The sequence below is a fragment of the Trachypithecus francoisi genome, unplaced genomic scaffold (genome assembly GCF_009764315.1).
Source record: "Trachypithecus francoisi isolate TF-2019V2 unplaced genomic scaffold, Tfra_2.0 Lachesis_group6, whole genome shotgun sequence".
Classification (NCBI taxonomy): domain Eukaryota; kingdom Metazoa; phylum Chordata; class Mammalia; order Primates; family Cercopithecidae; genus Trachypithecus; species Trachypithecus francoisi.
The window spans coordinates 125,917,869-125,938,811 of record NW_022681471.1 but is presented as its reverse complement, the minus strand read 5'-3'; the positions used below and the strand labels follow the sequence as shown (position 1 = coordinate 125,938,811).

The window sequence follows — 20,943 nt, the reverse complement described above, 5'->3', positions numbered from 1 at the left end:
TCATGGACATTGCCCCTGCCTGAGATGCTGTTTTCCTGGCCGCATCTTACGCCACTAGTTTATTCCATATTTAAATGGAGGTGTCACTGCTCGGCATTGGAGCTCCAGTAATGAAGAAACAATTCTTGATTATATTTATCATTTCAGACCACTGACTCCAAGTAAATAATATAACCATAAAACTAATGGGAAATTTTTCTTTGCGGGGAATATTTTCTTACCGAAAGTATTATATATCTGATAGTGGGTAAATGGAGAGAAGTATATGAAAGAAAGCAACATAAAATATTTTTATGCATTTCTCCCCAAACTTTTCCTCTATATGTGTTTTCCTACAGGTTTAGGTCAAACTGTAACCTTGTTGGCCCTCTTTTCTGTTTTGTTATCGTCCCCTGCAACCCAGTTTGGGACGTATCATAAATATCTTTCCATTAAGCTAGCTTTGAAATTTTTAACTTGCGCTGGAAGAGCACAGCGTTTAATGTCAAGCAATGTAACTTTCAATCCTGACTTCGCTGGGATTTAAGTTGGTTATCTTCCCTAAGCTTTATTTGTTAAACCTATAAAATGGTAATAATAAGAGTAATGGTGATATTTATCTCTGGAGTTATGACTGGTGAGATGGATCGTATCATGCACGTAGCACTCACACCTGATAGCTAGTATACAATACATGCCGTGTGTTGGTTTCTAAAGTAATCTTCATGGTGGCTGATAGTTCCCGTATGTGTTCACTGCCATTTATTTCATCGTGCTGTCACTGGACAGTGAGATTGTTTCAAGAACCACACATTGACTTCTTTACAATTACATAGGATGAAAAGACATGCAAAGTGGTAAAACAAGCCTATGTCAGCCCCCAGATAAGCTGCTCCCCAAGCAGATGTTAGAAAAGCTGTATTGGGATTTATATGTAAACTTTATACATACATTAAAAATTCTGTCTTAAGCGAGCTACTGATTGTGAAATGAAAATAAACTCAGTTTACATCTGAGCAGAGAAAAGAGCCGCTGCCTCCAAGTGGGCAGACTTTGCTCATTTCCGTGAGGCTACTTGGAGAAAGAAGTGCCCTTTAGAGGCTGAGGTCAGTTCAAGCAGCTCTTCAGTGACCCTGGCTCGGTCCAGTCTGCATGGAGACAAACCCTAAAGACCTGAGCCTTGTCCAGACCATCCTTCCAAGCAATGGATTCTTCCAGCACAGACGCCAACAGCCTAACTAATAGCAGAAATGACACTCACTCTCTCAGGTCCCTTCAGAAACCAAGGGCTGCTTTAGAAGATCTTAAAAGACGTGTACATAATAGGGCAAATGACTGAAAGATAAAGCCTCCCCTCCAATGATGTCAGAGGAGCTCCCGTGCATTGCCCTTCCTGCAGTACACGCCCCCTTCATCAGCTTATGCTTCTTTCGCTGTTTCAGAACACGGCTGGCCTCTTGGCAAGAAACAAACCTGCCCTTTCTGTCCTCAACTACCAGCACCAGCTCACCAGCAGGCCCCATGTGATTCTACTTTTTAAGATAATTAAAACAGCAATTAAGATTTTGTTGTTTGGGGCCAGTGTTCTCCCAGAGAATGATGGCATATTGAGTGCTCTAACTACATACTCAATGAAATGAAACTCTTAAACAGCCATTTCTCCTGGGACTAAATTCTGAACTGTTTTGTGAAGGGAACTGCGAATTAATAGGACTTTTGGCCACCTTGAAAGCAGGGCTTAAAAAAAAAAGAAATACTATAAATAATTTCCCCTTCAGCTTCTTGACGGCTCTAAACCCCAAATTATCACTTATATTGAATTATTTATCTTTAGCAGAGAAACTTCAGAAATGCCATCAGCCCATGCTCATTTGTTCTTCTTTGCCTTCTGTAAGCAGCACAGTGAGAGAATGTTGTGGCTTTAACCCAAAGTGGAAGGTGGTGGTTTCCTTTTCGCGCAGTCACAACTCCAAACACCTCAAATCAACCTAATTGAAGGTGTCTTTAATCAAAGCTGGGTCAGGCAAGAAAATAAACACAGTTGCTCTAATTAAGACTCCCCTCTCCTCCCCCTCCTGTTTGGGGCCAGGGAGGAGCTGTGAGTACTGCCAAAGCTCTCCTTTATTTTAGAACTGGAGAAATTGGAAAACATCCACAGGAGTTCTCAGAACTCGAAGGCTGGAAGCGGATGCTGTTCGGGAAACCAGTTAGGTGTTAGAATGCGGCTTGTGTCTCCAGCTGTACATACTAGAAAAGAATGCCCAAACACAGGCCTCTGGTGGTAGTTCTTTTTGGGGGGGTTTGTGTGTGCCACCTTGCCTGCCTGACATTGCTGATGAGCCAGAACGAGGAGTTGAGCCCTGAGTGGTCATGGACAAGGCAGGTGTGTGTTTCCCTGATCCTCTCCTACTGACCTTTCAGGTCTCTCTTGGGGAATTGCTGGAGGAGCTGAGTATACCAGCTCCCACATACTGGATATTTTCTGTGCATTGGGCTCTGCATAAAAGCATTGACTCCTCACACTCTCCCCTTGACATAGGGGCTATTTTTACTCAGTTTAGAGATGAGGAAACAGCCATGTAACTGACCCTCCAATCCCAGGGCTGGAAAGTGGTAGAGCTGCTCCTAGAAGTCAGGGTCTCTGGCGCTTAGCCAAAGGCTGCGTGAATCCCACATCTTTTCCTGTTCTCCGTGGCTCTCAGGACATGATCTGCCTTATCTCTAGCCAGTAAGACTATACGGATGGGGACTCTCACTCTGATTTACCCTAACTTTATTGTAATAAAGTCATAACTGTCATAAGAAGTAATCGTTGCAATAAAAAGTAGTAATTCTAATAAAGCATAAACGTTCCAAACTCCATGTTACTTGTCCACAAAAAATTGTTCTTGGCACAGAAGACAAAGGCAGACTTCTCCCCACAGACTACATAGCTGTCAGTGGCACTTTGCTTTGAACCTTGCTATAGAGGGCAGTCCACATGCCCTGGGCTGAGGGGTGCATGTGACACATCATTAAAAGTCAAAACATTTTCATAGAGCAGGTCCTCCCCACATGTCCACACAGAGCTCCTGTGCTTCTCTCCTCTTTCTCTGACTTCTTCCAAAACCGTGGGTCTCGTCTCCAGAATTTAACTTGTCTTTCTTCCAAAACGTCCCTCCTCTTCAGTGAAGAAAGGTGCTTGTTGACTGGCCTTAGGAAATGTCGCCCAGACAGGAACGGCACACCAGTGTGCCATCACTCAACCCAGAAACGAGGTTTGCAGTGGCCTGCTCTCTGCTTGAGAGTTCTGCTACACTACGAGTACCACTATAATATTTATTTGTGGGAAATTAAACCACAAAGCCCTGGGTGGGGGATCCATCATTTACCATCTTCCTGTGAAATTTAGTTCTGGTCTTGGAAAAAAGAGGAGGAGGAATCTTTATTCCCAGCCTTGTGTGTGTGGTGAGGTTTGTCTGGAACAGTGGTTCTTGCAGAGGAATACTGGCGGGGTATTGACTGACTCAAAAAACTGAAAAAGATCCACGAAAACAAGCACCACCTTCAAGCGAGCCGCTTCGAGATAAGCACAGCCAAACACCGGGACACCCAGCTGATGGACGCTTTCTCTTGATTTTGGTGTGATGAAGCCCACAGAGCTGAAGGGCATTAAATACAGCTGTTGGGGTTAGGGATCCATTCCGAGAATATTCTCATGCTTGTATCTGATAATCTAAGAATATATATGTAGATTCTACAATTTTTGGAATTAGATTTTAAAAGAAAAATAATCATTTAAAAGCTAGCGAAGTAAATGTTTGTTGGGGAGAAAAGTTTGATCCAAATATTAAATCAGTCTTAAAAAATTAATATATGTTCTTGAGATGGAGCAGTCAGTCTTACCAAACAACATGACGTCCTGGCTCGATTGCAGGCCAGAGGTAGTTTTTCTTTTGTTTCCTCTGCTGCTTAGAAATCAAAAACCCGGCCGGGCGCGGTGGCTCAAGCCTGTAATCCCAGCACTTTGGGAGGCCGAGACGGGCGGATCACGAGGTCAGGAGATCGAGACCATCCTGACTAACACGGTGAAACCCCGTCTCTACTAAAAAATACAAAAAAACTAGCCGGGCGAGGTGGCGGGCGCCTGTAGTCCCAGCTACTCGGGAGGCTGAGGCAGGAGAATGCGTGAACCCGGGAGGCGGAGCTTGCAGTGAGCTGAGATCCGGCCACTGCACTCCAGCCTGGGCGACAGAGCGAGACTCCGTCTCAAAAAAAAAAAAAAAAAAAAAAAAAAAAAAGAAAGTTAACAGTGTATTGGGGAAAGCATTCCAATCCTTGGACCCTAACTTATTATACATTTAAAGACAATGGGCCGGGCGCGGTGGCTCAAGCCTGTAATCCCAGCACTTTGGGAGGCCGAGACGGGCGGATCACGAGGTCAGAAGATCGAGACCATCCTGGCTAACACGGTGAAACCCCGTCTCTACTAAAAATACAAAAACTAGCCGGGCGAGGTGGCGGGCGCCTGTAGTCCCAGCTACTCGGGAGGCTGAGGCAGGAGAATGGCGTAAACCCGGGAGGCGGAGCTTGCAGTGAGCTGAGATCTGGCCACTGCACTCCAGTCCGGGCCACAGAGCGAGACTCCGCCTCAAAAAAAAAAAAAAGACAATGAATCTGTGATCAGAAAGCAGAAAGCCAGAGCTGAAGCAGAAGGTTTTCTAGTTGGAAGAAAGAAAGATGCATAAAGCAAATTAGAGGAATGGACTATTAAAAATGGCCTGTAATCCCCCTCTCCTCGGGATCTTATATTCTCATTCTCCATAGTTCTCTACAAACACATGCACAGACACCTGTATTTATCACAGATGCTCCTGGGGTGGGGAATATTAACCAGGCTACGTATACAGGTGTTTCATCTCCACAGATCAGGAGATCTTCTCTTCTTTTGAGGCAAGATCTCACTCTGTCACCCAAGATCTCACCCCACTCACTGGAGCGCAATGGCATAATCATGGCTTACTGCAGCCTCAGCCTCCTGGGCTCAAGCAGACCTCTTGCCTTAGCCTCCTGAGTAGCTGAGACCACAGGCATGTGCTACCACACTTGGCCAATTTTTTTATTTTTTTTGTAGAGACGGCGTCTCCCTATGTTGCCAAGGCTGGCCTCTAACTCCCAAGCTCAAGCAATCCTCCCATCTCGGCCTCTTAGAGTGCTGGGATTACAGTCATGAGCCATCACGCCCAGCTGGTACGTTTTCAATGGTCAGGTCACCAAGCGGTGTCTGAGCCTGCACCAGTTGCCTTACTTTATAAGTGGAGTTCATTTCAAACACAAAATGCTAATTTTTCCTCTAAAGAGCAATGGTTCTCGGCCAGCTGCAGTTTTGCAATGTGGGACATTTGGCAACGTGCGCAGGCATTTTGGGTTGTCACCACTGCAAGGGGGTAGGCGGAGTCCAAGGATGCTGCAGAACATCGTGCTGTGCCTGGAACAGGCTTGCTTTTTTTGTTTTTGTTTGTTTGTTTGTTTTTTGGTTCTTTTTTCCCAGAGTAAAAGAGGAAAGGAGCTAGGCAAACAAGATGGGAAGCTGGGGTGTTTGCCAGGTCCTGCCAGACATAGTTCCTCTCTGTGCCTCAGTTTCCTCTTCTGTAACATGCAGAGATAAGATGAGACGCTCTCCAAGATTGGTCCTTTCCAGCTGCCCTCAGTGGGAGGTGGCACCGTGCCCTGCTTCCCAGGCTGACTCGTCCTTTGTAATTCTCATCCTTTCCACGGGACTCCAGGTTCATGCCAGTCCTGCTAGCCCTGTTGCCCTGTTCCTAAGCCTGTCCAGAAATCCTCGGGACTAAGTGAGGCTGAAGCTGTAGCGCTCTGCTCTTCCTACCTTTTTAAGAGGTTCTTACATTTTAAAACTTCAATTTTTCAAACACTCACTGGCCTACAGAAAAAGATAAAATAAAAAGCTGTAATTGTGAAAATGTAATTGCTCAACTTCAGCTCATGCTCCAGATCAGTGATTTTCTCTTTTTAGCCAAACTTCTTTATAATTATTTCCTTTAGTTTTATAATAGATTCTTCAAAATTAATTTCAAAGTCCTTATCTACAGTCTTTCACAAATGTATGTATAGCCTAGAGAATTTTGGTAATAATTTTGTAATACATTTATATTGAGATTTGTAGCTGCCAGCCTTTTTTTGTTTTTGAGAAAGGGTCTCACTTCCATTGCCCAGACTGGAGTGCAGTGGCATGATCGTGGCTCACTGCAGCCTCGACTTCCCAGGCTCAGATGATTCTCCCACCTCAGTCTCCTGAGTAGCTGGGACTACAGGCATGCACCACCACACTCAGCTAGTTTTTTTGGGTTTGTTCGTTTGTTTGTTTTGTTTTGTTTTGTTTTGTTTTTGTAGAGTCAGAGTTTTGCCATGTTGCCCAGGCAGATCTCAAACTCCTGGGCTCAGGCAATCTGCCTGCCTCGGCCTCCCAGATTACTGGGATGATAGGTGTGCACCACTGTGCCCGGCCCAAGATGTTTTTTCAGTCCATTGTTTTTGCTCCTCCTAGTAACCCTTCGTAGCAACCAGCCTTCCATTGTTCAGTCACCAGAAGTTAATGATAGAAAACCAGAGATTTTCAGCTGTGCCCGATGTAGAGAGAAACCTAAACTCTATACATTTGCTATTGGCCCTGTGTTGCCGCAGTCACTGCAGCACTCAGCATCACCAGAAGCCTGCCCAGTGCTGCGACATTCTTTAGATAGATTTTTGTTGTTGTTTTATTTTGTCTCCTTAAATAATATCTAACTTTTCATTAGGTCATGCTGTGATTTCATAGCTTCTTTAGTCTCTAATATTTTCTTCTGCATGCTGTCTTTGGAGAGACCTCTCCAGAGTTCAAGCACAAATCCTAGGACAGATGTGTATTTTGACTGTCAAATTTTCATTGCAGGATGTGCAGAAGTACAGAAATGGCACCAAATTAAGCAAGGAAGATAAGAATTTTTGAATGACAAAGTTCTGGCAACTATAAAATAAAGTCTATTAAGAGTGCAAAGTGAGAGGTGGAATGACGCCCAGGGCAGCTGCATTCATTATCTCTTGCTGGATAACAGACGACCACACGTTTAGCAGCTTGAAAACAACACACATTCATTCTCTCACCATGGCTGCAGGTCAGGGGTGCAGGCACAGCACAGCTGGGGCCATTGCTCAGTGTCCCACAAGGTTTGGTCCAGGTGTCAGCCGGGCTGCACTCTCCTTTAAGCCCAGGGCTTTTCTTCCAAGCACAGGTTGTTGGTAGAATTCAGTTCCTGTGGCTGCAGGACTGAGACCCTCAGCTCCCTGCAGGCTGCCTGCCATTGCCTGGACAGATCACGCAATGTGGTGTTAGTAATCACGGGAGAGAAGTATGGTCAACCTTGCCATATAATGTAACCTAACCTAGGGAGTGGTGCCCCATCTCCTTGACATATTCTGGAAGCAAGTGACAGATTTTGCCCATCCTCAAGGGTCGGGAGTATACCAGGGCAGGACTTTGTGGGGGTGAGGTATGTCCCTGGCGGTAACCACTACTTTGAATCCTCCTATTAAATGTAAAATATCTTCCATCTTGAACATATACTTTGCACTTTTTTCCTCTGAGCAAACAAAAACTTAATCCTCATTCAACAATGAAAGTTTTGCTGCCTGTAAAGATACTTGAAAATGTGTGATACAGACACCGAAGGCAGTTCCCAAACAGCCTAAAGATGTTTAGTGCTGGCTGGGGGTGGCAGCTCACGCCTGTGATCCCACCACTTTGGAAGTCTGAGGCAGGTGGATCCCGTGAGTTCGGAAGCTCAACACCAGCCTGGGTTAACAGCAAAACCTTGTCTCTACAAAAAGAACCAAAAATGAGCTGGGCGTGGTGATGCCCACCTTTGGTCACAGCTACTCGGGAGGCTGAAGTGAGAGGATTGCTTGAGCCAGGAGGTGGAAGTTGCAGTAAGCCCAGATCATACCACTGCGCCCCAGCCTGGGCAACACAGCAAGACCCTGTCTCCAAAAAAAAAGACAGAAAAAAGAAGAGGCCAGGCGTGGTGGCTCACGCCCGTAATCCCAACACTTTGGGAGGCCAGGGCAGGCAGATCACAAGGTCAGGAGATCGACACCATCCTGGCCAACATGGTGAAACCCCGTCTCTACAAAAAATACAAACATTAGCCGGGTGCAGTGGCAGGCACCTGTAGTCCCAGCTACTCAGGAGGCTGAGACAGGAGAATCCCTTGAACCCAAGAGGCGGAGGTTGCAGTGAGCTGAGATCGTGCCACTGCACTCCAGCCTGGCAACAGAGCGAGACTCTGTCTCAAAAGAGAAAGATGTTTAGTGTTGGTGACATCATTGACATTAGTTGTGGCCTTTCTGGGGCTGCCCAGCTGTTTGGAGTGAACAGCTCTTACTGATTTATGAATTCTGGTTTGTTCACGGACAGCAGAGTTCTTTCCTTGCTTGTTCCCTTTGGGCTGGTTTGCTCTTGTGTCTAACCGGGTGGTGTCTAAGAAAACCAGACTCTGTCTTGGCTGTCTCACACAGAAGCCCCTGAACGTTTTACTGCCCATCCTCCCTCCCCAGATTTCTGCCTGCCTCCTGGGCACCAGAAGTCTTAGCCAGACAGATACAGCGGGTTCTGTGGTGAAACACAAATGACAGAGGTGCTCCCTGCCTTCTGTGTTCTGGTTTTCCACCAGGAGCCCTGGCCTCCTTGCAGAAACATCGAGGTGACATGTAGCATGACCGAGCTCGCTGGCGCCTCTTCATCGTGCTGCCACCGCCCTGCAGGAAGAGGGGCCATGCAGTCAGTCTTGCACCACTTTCAACGTTTACGAGGGAGAGGTACTGCGGTTCCTCATGTGGCCAGGACCGTGTGGTCACTCTTTGGGGGTGTTGACGTGGCCGCGGGTGTACTTGGTCACCTCTCCATGTGTCCAGAAAAGTGCTCAGGGTTGAATTCAGCCACGTCTGCCTGAGTGCACTTTGGGATTCCATTCCTGCCGCTTGAGGGGCGCACTGCAGATCCCTGCATGCACAGAGCTTTACTGAACACAAAGTCAGTTGTTCGTTGCCGTGCTCTGTTGCCCCTGCTTCTGGCTTCGTTCATGTGGTTTTTGCTCAATTCTTCCTTGGCCTTAGGAAATAGGCCAACTCTTGTTTTTTCGGAAAACATTTCACCTGGGCATGTTTTTATATCTATAATTACGGAATTTTTATGTAATCACATAATTACAAAATATAACACAATCAGATGTTAATTACCTTCATGTGTATAATAGCATGGATATTATTTTCTTTAATCATCTCAAAAAAAAGAGAAAAATACAAGCAGTGTTTCAAAACTCTCTTCTCTTTTTGAACAGAGGGTGGCTCCCACTTCATCAACACCTCATCGCCGCGAGGTGAGGCTAAGATGAGCATAACCAGTGATGAGGTGAACTTCCTGGTGTATCGGTATCTCCAGGAGTCAGGTAAGAGGCTTGGTTTTCTGTTGGGAGGAAATTTATCTTCAGCATCTCACAAGCAGAAGGATCAACGCTTAATTCAAAACCAGGCTGTAGAAGAAGAAGAAGAGCTAAGAAGGTTCTTAGTGCTGATGGGGAGAAGAGAAGGTTCTGGAACCGTGCCATCCCCGGGTGGAAAGAGGGAATGTGTTCTTTCTTCCCTTGACACTTCTGTGCAGATGAATCAGGCCGGAATCAAGAGCGGTTGTGGTGAATGTGGAAAGGACGGAAGCAGTGTGGGGCCCTTGGCCTCCACCTCGACAAGGGCATGCATGAGCTGGGGTGTGTGTTTGAATCTCTTCAATTCTGCTCCAGAGATTTATTCAGCTCTCCAGCCTCTCCTACTCCCCGCCCCCAAATGGGCTGCTAGGCCGTTTTCTAAAACTTAGGAATCGTCCTAGCATCTTCCAACATTTTTGATGACCACTGAGACATTACTTTATGGTTAGTAAGTAAACAGCCAATCACATGTATTCCTTGTTGACAAAACAGACCTTGAGCTGAGCAGTTGCCCTCCTCCGCCAGCAGAGAAGTGGCAGGAGGAAGCCACAGAGCCCAGGGCTTGGGTTCTGGCCTGGCTTTTAGCCTGGGTTCGTGGGATCCCTCCAATAAGTCATTTAGTTTCTAGAGTGAAAGCTTATTTTTTACAGTTTAAAACTTAGAAGATACGTAATTTAAGACTTACAAAACAACATTGGTGCCAAACGTCCTGATACCCACCTACCCATTCAACTTAAGAAACAAACCTCTCAGGTGCATTGGAAACCCCGCCCGTGTTTGCCTCCCCCACTTCCTCGATGATAATGACCCTGGTGGGCTTGCTGAGTGTTATCTCCACGTGTTTGCTACACATAGCCGTTTTCCTAAGCAACATACAGTGCAGGTGAATTCGTTTCCTAGGGCTGCTATAGCAACGTACCGCAAACTGGGGTGGCTTAAAAAGAAATATGTTGTCTCCTAGTTCCTAAGGACAGAAGTTCAAGATGAAGTACGTGTAGGCAGGTGGGTTCCTTCTAAGGGGAAGTCTCTCCTGTGCGCCTGCCTGGCTCCTGGGGCCTTGCTGCAGTCTTTGCATTCCTTGGCTTGTAGGCGCACCACCCGCGTCTCTGTGTTCAGATTTGTCCACATTTCCCTGTGGTTAAAGACAGATTGGATTCGGAGTTTACCCTCCTCCAAGACAACCTCATTTTGGCTATTGTTTTTGAATACAGCAATAATTACATCTGCAGTGACCCTGTTTCTAAATAGTGTCACATTCTGAGGTGCACTGTTGGTGAGCACTTCAACCGGTGAATTTGTGGAGGAGGGGCACACTTCAACTCGTAACAGTTTGTTTGGGATCTTTTTAAGCTTCGTGTCCTTGATATGAGATTGTATATATTCTGGAACTTGATTATTTGAAAAGGAAACCCCAGTTCCTACGCCTCCTCCTCCCAGAGATGCGTGCATTCGATTTGAGGGAAAACCAGTCTGCGATCCTCTAGGTGTGGGTTCTCTCACAGCTGGCCTGGTAGGGTAGGATGTAGGCATTGGAGCCACACAGAATGGCTCGAGCTCTGATCCTCAAACAAGTCTGAGTGAGGCCTATTCATTAGAGCCTGGGTTTCCTTGACCAGGCAAATGTGGTCAAGTGTGTCGGGCATGTAGCACATTGTAAGTGTGTGCCTTCCCCATCCAAGCCTGGGTCTCTGTCCCGTGCACTCCCAGCTAGTGTTATTCATGGAAAGTACGTGTTCTTTCTGCATATATATCAGATGCCTGCGATTGGCTGTTGCCAGAACATAGTATAAGAAATTGGTATACAAAACAAAATATGTACTGCCTCACCCCTGGAAATCAGGGAAATGATATCCGCTCTGCTAATACGTCAACCTCGGTTCTTAGAGCAGCACAGGTGGTCTCCCGCCTCAGAGCTCAGAGCTTTTCAGAGGTGCCTGCAAATGGAAATCACATGTACCAAACCCTGCTTCCCCGTCGACTTGTGGCATGGAATTTGAGATTCTTTCCATTTAGCAACACCTCTGCACAAGGACACGATGAAGGCCAAGAGACTCACAGCTCTTGTGTAAACAAGTCCCAGGCTGGAACTGTCGGGTGTGAAGGACCACGTGCTCCGTAACCTGGAGACAGCCGTGCTGCTGGCTGGTCCCCAGGGCCACGGAGCATGAGCTTTGCTGGCTTCTTGAAATAAACACAGAAACCCCCATCCCTCCCCAGAAAGGTCGGCTTCCTTATTCCGTGTTTGTTTATGAAGCTTCGCTAACTAGGCAGCTGAGAGGGAGAATCGGAGCACAACAATGCATAGACCTTGGCAAATGTCAACTGTGTGTAACATCTGTGAGCTCCGCTCCCGATTCATCAGTGTCACTAAAGTATAATAACACTTCTTAGGCAGAGTTGATATTGAAGAGAGAGACGATTGCACTTTCTTCAGCTCACTATGTGCATTGTGGAACTTTTTAGAGCACCCTACAAGGTTATATTCAAAGGAAGAAGGGAGCAAAGAAATACTTAATGTTGAAATGTTCATTCTGGAGTTATTTTCTGTTTGTCTCAAGTCCTGAAGTTTTGTTAGGTCAATAGTCATTGAGCCCCCATCAAGAAAGCGTACCTTCTCAGCCTATCGCTCTCTCCCTTCTACCTTAAATAAAAAGGAAAATATTTCCCTGATCATGCTTCCTCCTCAAGCACCTGTACTCTCATTCCTGCACCTCGCCAAACTCATTAAAAACAAGTTCTGCGTCTCAGAAGATGATTCATTCCTCAACTCCTTCCAGTCTGGCTTTCTCCACTAGAAGTTGTCAGTAAATTCTGGGTTCCCAGATCCAGTGATCTTACTGCAACTGGCATTCCTCCTTCCCTGGTCATCCCTCCTTACCTGTGTGTGGCAGGAAGCGGGTGGGGCTGGGGGTGGGCAGTGAGGAAGGGAGTAGGTGTTTCCCTGCAGTGCAGTAAGGACAGCTGCTTCGTGGAAGGTCTACTTAGAACACTCAACCCCACCTTCCAGGTGCAGTGACGGACAAGTTTTTCAGAGTCACCAAGCATGTAGCCTGAGCCCTGCTTCTCTACCTGGACCCAGCAGACCAGTTGCCATTCCTGTCCATCCGTTCATCTCCTTCACCAGTGTCTCTCTTCCTCCCCTCTGCCAGTATCCATGGTGTCAGTTAGGATGCGTTAGGCTGCAAGGAAGGGAATCCTCAGTGGAGCACTGATGACCTCAGATAGCAGGGAAGCAGGGTGTTGAAGAAGGATCCAAGACACATCTCTTCAAACTCGGGAAAGAACCTCAAAAACAGACGTGTTTTGTTCCTCTGCCCACAACAGGCAGAAGTCAGGTCATCTGGCTTTTAGCAACCACATATATTTCCCTACCTGTGTGGATTAGTGGATTTTCATTGTTGCCCTTGTTACTTGTCCAAAGCAAGGGCTTTGCCCATCAGAAGCACTCAATGGATGTTACCCACAGGTGACATCTCATAGCAGCAGACTCATGGCAGTCTGAAAGAGGAAACTAGTTAAAGCAAGAATGTTAAGTAGTAGGGAACTTCTGCATTACCAAACTCTAGTGCCAAAATGGATTTGTTGGGTTTTGCATGAGTTCAGCAGTCTGGCTTTGACAGGTGATATGGTTGGCTGTGTCCCCACCCAAATCTCATCTTGAATTGTAGCTCCCATAATTCCCAGATGTCATGGGGAGGGACCCATTGGGATGTCAGTGAATCATGGGAGCAGGTTTTCCCGTGCTGTTCTCGTGGTAAGTGAATAAGTCCCACGAGACCTGATGGTTTTATAAAGGGGAGTTCCCTTGCACACCTTCTCTTTCCTGCAGCCATGTAAGATGTGACTTTGCTCCTCATTCACCTTCTGCCATGATTGTGAGGCCTCCCCAGCCATGTGGAACTGTGAGTCCATTAAACCTCTTTCCTTCATAAATTACCCAGTCTCAGGTATGTCTGTGTTAGCAGCATGAGAACGGACTAATACAATGCGTGAGTCCATTGGCCTCTGTCTTACGGGATCCATTGCCCGGTCACTTGTGCTATCTGGGCAGTTTTTAAGAATCACATGGTGGCCATGTGCCTTTCCCATGAGCTCATGTTACCGTCCCAGGAGAAGAGAAGCAAGGGAGTGAGCCCCTATAAATGTGCACAGCCTGCACCTGCTGTGGTGAGCAGCTCCCCCAAATGCTTGGGGAATCGTGAGTTGTGTGCCCCCGCATATTTCTGAATACAGCAAGGGAAGTGGAAGTCCATTTTCCACTTAGTATGGAAAGAGAGAAAATTTGGCAAGTGAGTCCCTGTAAACATATTATTTCCTCTGGGACTTCATCCCAAAATCCAAACTATAAAGAAAACATGTTCTTCCAGACCCACATTTTTAGCATAAATTAAATAATTCACAGGAACTTGCAAAACAGTATGAGGAATACAGGGGAACAGAACCACAGATTCAAACTGAATTTAACTGAGAAAGAGCTGCCTGAAAGATAATCGGGTGATAGATTCAGGAGAAAGGAAGGTACTATGAAAAATTTTGTTTTTTGAGACTCACTCACACTGAGGGTCTCGCTCTGTTGCCCCAGGCTGGAGTGCAGTGGCACGATCACGGCTCACTTCAGGCTCTACCTCCCAAGCTCAAGTGATCCTCCCACCTCAGCCACCCGAGCAGCTGGGACTACAGGCTTGTGCCACAAGAAATTATGCCCAGCTAGTTTCTTATTTTCTATTTTATTTTATTTTATTTGTAGAGACAGGGTCTCACTGTGTTTGCCCAATCTGGTCTCAAACTCCTGGGTTCAATAGATCCTCCCGCCCTGGCCTCATAAAGTGCTGGGATTACAGGCATGAGCCACCACATCACCTGGCCAAAAACATTTTTTAAAGAAAGAGAAGATACTGTCTGAAGAGGAAAGAAGGAAGCAATGTATAGAGCTGGCTTGAGCATGATGAACACACAGAGCAGTTCTGTCATCCTCAAAATTGCCTTGTGTCCCTTTGTACTCAGCTCCTCTTCCACCCCCGCCCTGCCCCTGGCAACCACCACTGTTCTGTCCCTAGAGTTTTGCCCTTGCAAGAATGGCATAGAGATGGCATCATACAGTGTGTAGTCCAGCGAATGTGACGTCTTTCACTCAACCTCATGCGTTTGAGATTCATGCGTGCTGTTGTGTGCACCAGCCATTCATTCTTGAATAGCTAAGTGGTATTCCATTTTGAATGCTGTTTCCACGATTTGTTTATGCATCCTCACATTTGCATTCTTTCCAGGTTTTGGTGATTCCAGCATAAAGCTACAAAAAACGTTTTCATACAGATCTTTTGTGTGAACGTAGGTTTTCATTTCTCTTGGGTAAATATCTAGGAGTAGGGTTAATGGGTCATGTGATAAGTGTAGGTTTCACTGTATCAGAAACCAGTGCATTCTTTTCCATCTAAGGCAGAGGCAGGACACATCATAAACATGAGTGGTTTTATAGAGATGAGCTGAGTCACAGAGCTCCTTTGCCTGTCACACAAGGCATATTGGAAAGTATGTAAAGGGATATTAGCCCTGGCATATATATCTGCAGGACGCTCATGGAGTGTGATTCTTCTTTGAGGATTTGCAGCTAGCCTTGTGGACTAATTTCATGAACCTGTCAGGGTCACAGTTTCCATGGGCAGACATGAATGTAACCCAGGTCGACGGAGTGACAGAGCGTCCTTGTTTGCATACCTTCCCCTCCTTAAGCAGTGCCGTTGGTCTAACCTTCTGCTTAAAAACAGAAAACCCTATACAGCCTCATCAGTCCTCCGGTGGATACACCCAGGCATCTGGGCATGGCAAAGGCCGGCTTCCAGATAGCGCGATTCTGCAGGCTGGGCCCTATGGCAGCCGCGAAAGCTCTCTGTGCATTTGCCCACATACGCATGGTATCAAAGTCATCAAAACCCAGGGAAGTATTTCCCTACCTGGAGCTTTGTGACTGATGTCCACCCACTGCCAGGAACAGGCAGATGAGTAATAAAAACCATGTGATGATGGTGGTGGCGACAGTACTGAAGAAAAAGCAACACAAGTAGAAATAGAATTTCACTAATGTTGTGTCCAACACAAGGACGTTACCAAGTTCTGTGTCCATGACAGCAGTAATTTTAACACTGTAGCTACTTAAAGGAGCTTGTCGCCATAATAAATGGTAAAAATTCACTTCTCACACACGCTGAATTCCAGAGTGAGGAACTTCTGGCTTAGCTGTGAAGATTTAAAGACCCTAGAGGATGATTGAAAACTCCTTATTCAGTGGAACTTACTTTCTGATTTGCCCTGATTTGTAGCTGAGAGGCCAATTTTTTTATACATATTTCTTGCCTCCATTAATGTCACCAAACATGGGTTATTCAGACTGAGAGTATCACTAGTTATCAAAAGTGAGCGTCTACACTCTGGGCACTCTGTTTTCCTAAAGAGCCCATTTCTGCACACACAACTACCTGGGTAGAAGTAGGCATGCTGCTTTTGTTTACATAATGTATCTATGGCTCTGTGTTATGTGTCATCCTTGCTCATGAGGAGGATAGTGCTATGGTCCCAATGTTTCTGTCTCCCCAAATTCCTGTGTTGAAAGCCTAACCGTTACCCAAGGGGATGGTATTAGGGGCTGGGACCTTAAGGAGGTGATGAAGTCATGAGGAGAGCTCCTTTGCCCCTTCCACCATGTGGGAACACAGTGAGAAGGCGCCATCTGCGAACCAGGAAGCGGGTTCTCACCAGACACTCAGTCTGCCACGTGTTGATCATGGACTCTAGCCTCCAGAACTGTGAGACACACATGTTGTTTATAAGCCACCTATTCTATGTATTTTGGTAAAGCAACATAAACAGCGTAAGATAATCGTGAAACGGTACATCCACATGCCCAGACTTTCAGGGTTGTGAATATATCTTAGTGACATTTGTCATTCATTTTGTGAAGCTTCTATGCCAAGAAAATCATTAATAAGAAAGATTTCTACCCAGTGTGGTGGCCCACGCCTGTAATCCCAGTACTTTGGGAGGTTGAGGTGGGCAGATTGCTTTGAGCCCGGGAGTTCAAGACCAGCCTGGGCAATAAATACAAAAATTAGCCAGGTGTGGTGGTTCATGTCTGTAGTCCCAGCTACTCAGGAGGCTGAGGCAGGAGGATTGCCTGAGCCTGGGAGGTCAAGGCTGTGGTGAACCATGATTGTGCTATTGCACTCCAAACTGGGTGACAGAGTGAGACCTTGTCTGAAAAAAAAACAAGAAAGAGTCTTGCTGGGTGACACGCTTCACCTGCAGTGCTTCTCTCTGGTGGCCATGCCATTCAGGTGAGTTAGCGTAAGAGGAGTGCATGGAAGAGTGAGACCTCAGCGGCCTCCTCTTTCCACAACAAACCCAAGCACAGATAAAAGGCTGTGCTGAGCGCCCAACACACAGCAAGGTTATACTGTCCAAAAAGAGTACCTGGCAGATGACCCAGCAAGTTCACAGCGGGTAAGCTGGTGTGGATCTTGGTTAGAGTGAGGTGGGGTGCAGGGAAAGGTTCCCTGTTCTTCAACACTTTCTACAGAAACATGAGACTGAGGGTGAAGCGGTCCCCTCTGAAAAAGCACCAGGTATCTTGTGGGGGCCTGATGCTGAGGGATAGGCTGTAGCTCGTGCCCTGTAGAAGAGAACACTGCTCAAAGTCAACCAGTCTGGATTCAAGAGGGGTCTGGGAGCTTCAGTCTGTCCGTGGAAGAAGCACTTCCCTGAGGCTTCCCTGTGTTCCAGTGCCCTTCGTATCCTAGGCCTCGGAGCAGGGTGCTGTCAGTTGAGTGGGTGGTTCCCCTCACCTCCTGCCGGCCTGGCATTTCGTCATCCTCGAGTTTCTGCCAGAGTGGAGGCCAGGCTATGTGCTGGGCTGATTCCTCCTGTTGCATCTGTGAGCTGCTATTGTGAGGATGGTGGCTTGAGAGAGCTGAACAGAAAGACATGCCCCTCCTTTCCAAGACTGACCTCGCACTGTGGAGGAGCAGTACAGGGTCCTTTAGAAACCTCAGCGGAAGCAACCCAGATGTCCTTGACAGAGGAAGTTCCATCAACAGAACGTGTCCATCCATACAGTGGAATATTATGACTCAGCTTTGAAGAGGAAGGAAATTCTGACACAGGCTCCAACACGGATGACACTCGAAGACATTATGCCAAGTGAAATTAGCCAGTCACAAAAGGCAAATACTGTAGGATTGCACTTAGAAGGGATACCTCGAGGAGTCTAATTCAAAAAGACAGGCAGTGGGAGGGTGGTTACTGGGGGATGGGGAGAAGCGGGGGATGTGGAGTTGCTATTTAATGGGTACAATTTCCATTTTGCAAAATAAAGTTCTGGGGATGGTTGATGGTGATGGTTGCACAGTAGTGTGAATGCCCCTAATGCCACTGAACTGTGCACTTAAAAATGGTTAAGATGGAGGCCAAGGTGGGAGGATCACTGGAGGCCAGGAATTCAAGACAAGCTTGGACGACATAGTAAGACCCTGTCTCAACACCAAAAAAAAAAAATTCAAAAATTAGCCGGACATGGCTCACACCTGCAGTCCCAGCTACTCAGAAGGCTGAGGTGGGGGGATCACTTGAGCCTGGGAGGTAAAGGCTGCAGTGAGTTATGATCACACCATTGCATTCCAGCCTGGACAAAAGAGTGAGACCCTATCTCTCTCTCTCTCCTCTCTCTCTCTCTCTCTCTCTCTTTTTTTTTTTTTTTTTGAGACGGAATCTTGTCTGTTGCCCAGGCTGGAGTGCAGTGGAGCGATTTGGCTCACTGCAAGCTCCGCCTCCCGGGTTCACGCCATTCTCCTGCCTCAGTCTCCCGAGTAGCTGGGACTACAGGCGCCTGCCACCACGCTTGGCTAATTTTTTGTATTTTTAGTAGAGGCAGGGTTTCACCATGTTAGCCAGGAGAGTCTCGATCTCCTGACCTCGTGATCTGCCCGCCTCGGCCTCCCAAAGTGCTGGGATTACAGGCGTGAGCCACCGCGCCCGGCCGACCCTATCTCTTAAAAATTTTTTTTAAAAAATGGTTAGCACGATAAATTTTATGTTATATATGTTTTACCATGACTTTAGGGAAGGTCATGGTATTATAGGTGAGAAGTTCCATGTGTAGATTGTTTGCAGAGTTTGTAAAATTAGTCTCAAAGGGAAGAGAGAACCACCTGTATTTACAGTAACATTAATATTATTAATATTACATGATAAGGGCTTTTTCATAGTCCTATATCAGTGTTTGGGGCAAATCCCCGGCACAGCTAGTATCATTTGTAAGCTACATTGGTGTCTGACAAAATCTGGTTATTTAAAAAATTAAGCAGAAAATAGTGGCTTATTTATAATAACAATCTTCTGGACATATGACCAGTGTCCCTCAGTGGGCGTAGTTGAAGCAAGCTGTGGCAAGTCTGTGCCACAGAGCACCGCTCAGCTGTGAAAAGGAAGGAGTTGTGGGGTAGGCGCAGCAAGCTGGAGGAACCCCCAGGGAAGTGCACTGAGTAGAACAGGCCACGTCAGAAGATTGCAGACTGGGCCAGGTGCGGTGGCTCATGCCTGTAATCCCAGCACTTCAGGAGACCTAGGTAGGCAGATCACTTGAGATTAGGAGGAGTTCAAGACCAGCCTGGCCAACATGGTGAAACCCCATCTCTACTAAAAATACAGAAAAATTAGCCAGGCGTGGTGGCACATGCCAGTAATCCCAGCTACTCTGGAGGCTGAGGCAGGAGAAATGCCAGAACCCAGGAGGTAGAGGTTGCTGTGAGCCAAAATTACACAACTGCACTCCAGCCTGGGCTACAGAGCAAGACTCTGTCAAAAAAAAAAGGGAAGAAGAAGATTGCAGACTATATGGTTCCATTTGTAGGACATGCTTAAAGTGCTGAAAATATTCAAGTGGACACCAGATCAGTGGCTGCCACCGATCTAGAGTAGGGATGGGAGGCAGTGCTTACAAAGGATGGTTATAGGAGAGTTCTTTTGTGTTGATGGAAGAGTTCGGTACCTTGACTAGAGACGCAGTTCCACAGCTCTACACGTAGATCAAACTGCATAGATTATACATACACACCCAGTGAGTACAGTGCAGAAAGGATGATGATAGTTTGTGTTCCAGTGAGCACTTCCATCCTGCCTCCTACTTGGTGGTGTTGATCCTCTTTGACAGTAGTGTAAGATGCCAAGATGGGAGGAGACAGGATGAAAGGTGCACAGCAGTTCACTAGTTTTGCAATTTCCCCAGAGTCCGTAGTAATTGCAGAATTATTTAATTGTAAAAAAGACTATACCAAAAATGTAATTCAGCGTTTCTATTGTCTGCAAAGCTTTGTGTGTGTGATAAATGGTGGTCCATAATGCAAAGGCAGCCAAGACATTTTTATTATATTTCGCAGGTCATTAGCCGTATTGCAGGCCTAGGGCTGGGTGGGAGTGCTCTCTTGTGTAATGGATTCGAGTGGCAGCCCTATTAACTGAGAAATGGATGGCCACACGGACACTATGGGGCCACTGAAAACAGAAGAATCAGCTGGAAGCAAACAGCAGTTGTCATATGGACATTGCTTGAATGTTTGCAGATTGGGGACTGTCATCTCTGGGTGGGCTGCGTTTTTACTGGGGGAAAAAGTCGGTGCATGGCTTCTCCCCTGCTCACTTAGCAGTGAGTCTTAGAATGCTTCTAAAATATCCACTTATAACCTTCAATGTGGAGGATTCGGTTAGATTTATGTGTTCAGCCTGAGGGAAGTGGGCAGATTTGAGGGTCTTAACTTCTGAAGATGCTGTGAATGGCCACAACATATAATGCATTAACTCAAGATTTTCAGCCCATTCATTGAGATCAGGGTTTCTTGGCCCTGGCACTATTGACAATGGGGGCTAGATCGTTCTTCATCTTGGGGGGACTGTCCTGAACACTATAGGATGTTCAGTAGCGTCCCTAGCATCTGCCCACTCTGTTACAATGGGGAGAGAGTGGGCAGACATTTGTCAGATGTCCCCTGGTGGGTAAAATCAGCGCCAGTTAAGAACCACTGATTCATATCCTTTAGTTGTAGGATTTTTTTTTTCCTTCCAACTAGTTTTTCCTGGGAAATGGAGTTTTAATGGCATTCTGATTTTTTGCCCTTCATCTTATGTTCTCCTTGGGCTGCATTTTGATTCCCTCACCTGCAGAACTCAAATAGACTTTCACTGCAAGCAAAATGCAGTCCTTGTTATTATTAAAATTTTGCAGGTATTTTTTCCCTTGAGGAAGGAGAAAGTCTGCCAGAAGCATTCTCTGGCAGATAATAAAATAATTGAGAGTAGCAGACTTTCCATTTGATTTTTCTTTTTGGCTTGGCTCCTGGTGAGTAAGTTAGTTAACCAGGAAAAGGGTGTTACTGAAACTGCCTTTGCAAATATTGTAACAGAAGAAATT

At 46.3% G+C, this 20,943-nt stretch overlaps 1 protein-coding gene across 1 annotated transcript in view; it reads left to right on the top strand.

Annotated features, from left to right (window-relative positions):
• The window catches only part of TBL1X (transducin beta like 1 X-linked), a 259,944-nt gene that overhangs the window by 182,111 nt on the left and 56,890 nt on the right, over window positions 1-20,943 (top strand). The window contains 2 exon segments of the mRNA XM_033201595.1: window positions 8,685-8,829; window positions 9,351-9,458. Coding sequence (XP_033057486.1) covers window positions 8,727-8,829; window positions 9,351-9,458 — 211 coding nt within the window. The 5' untranslated portion in view covers window positions 8,685-8,726.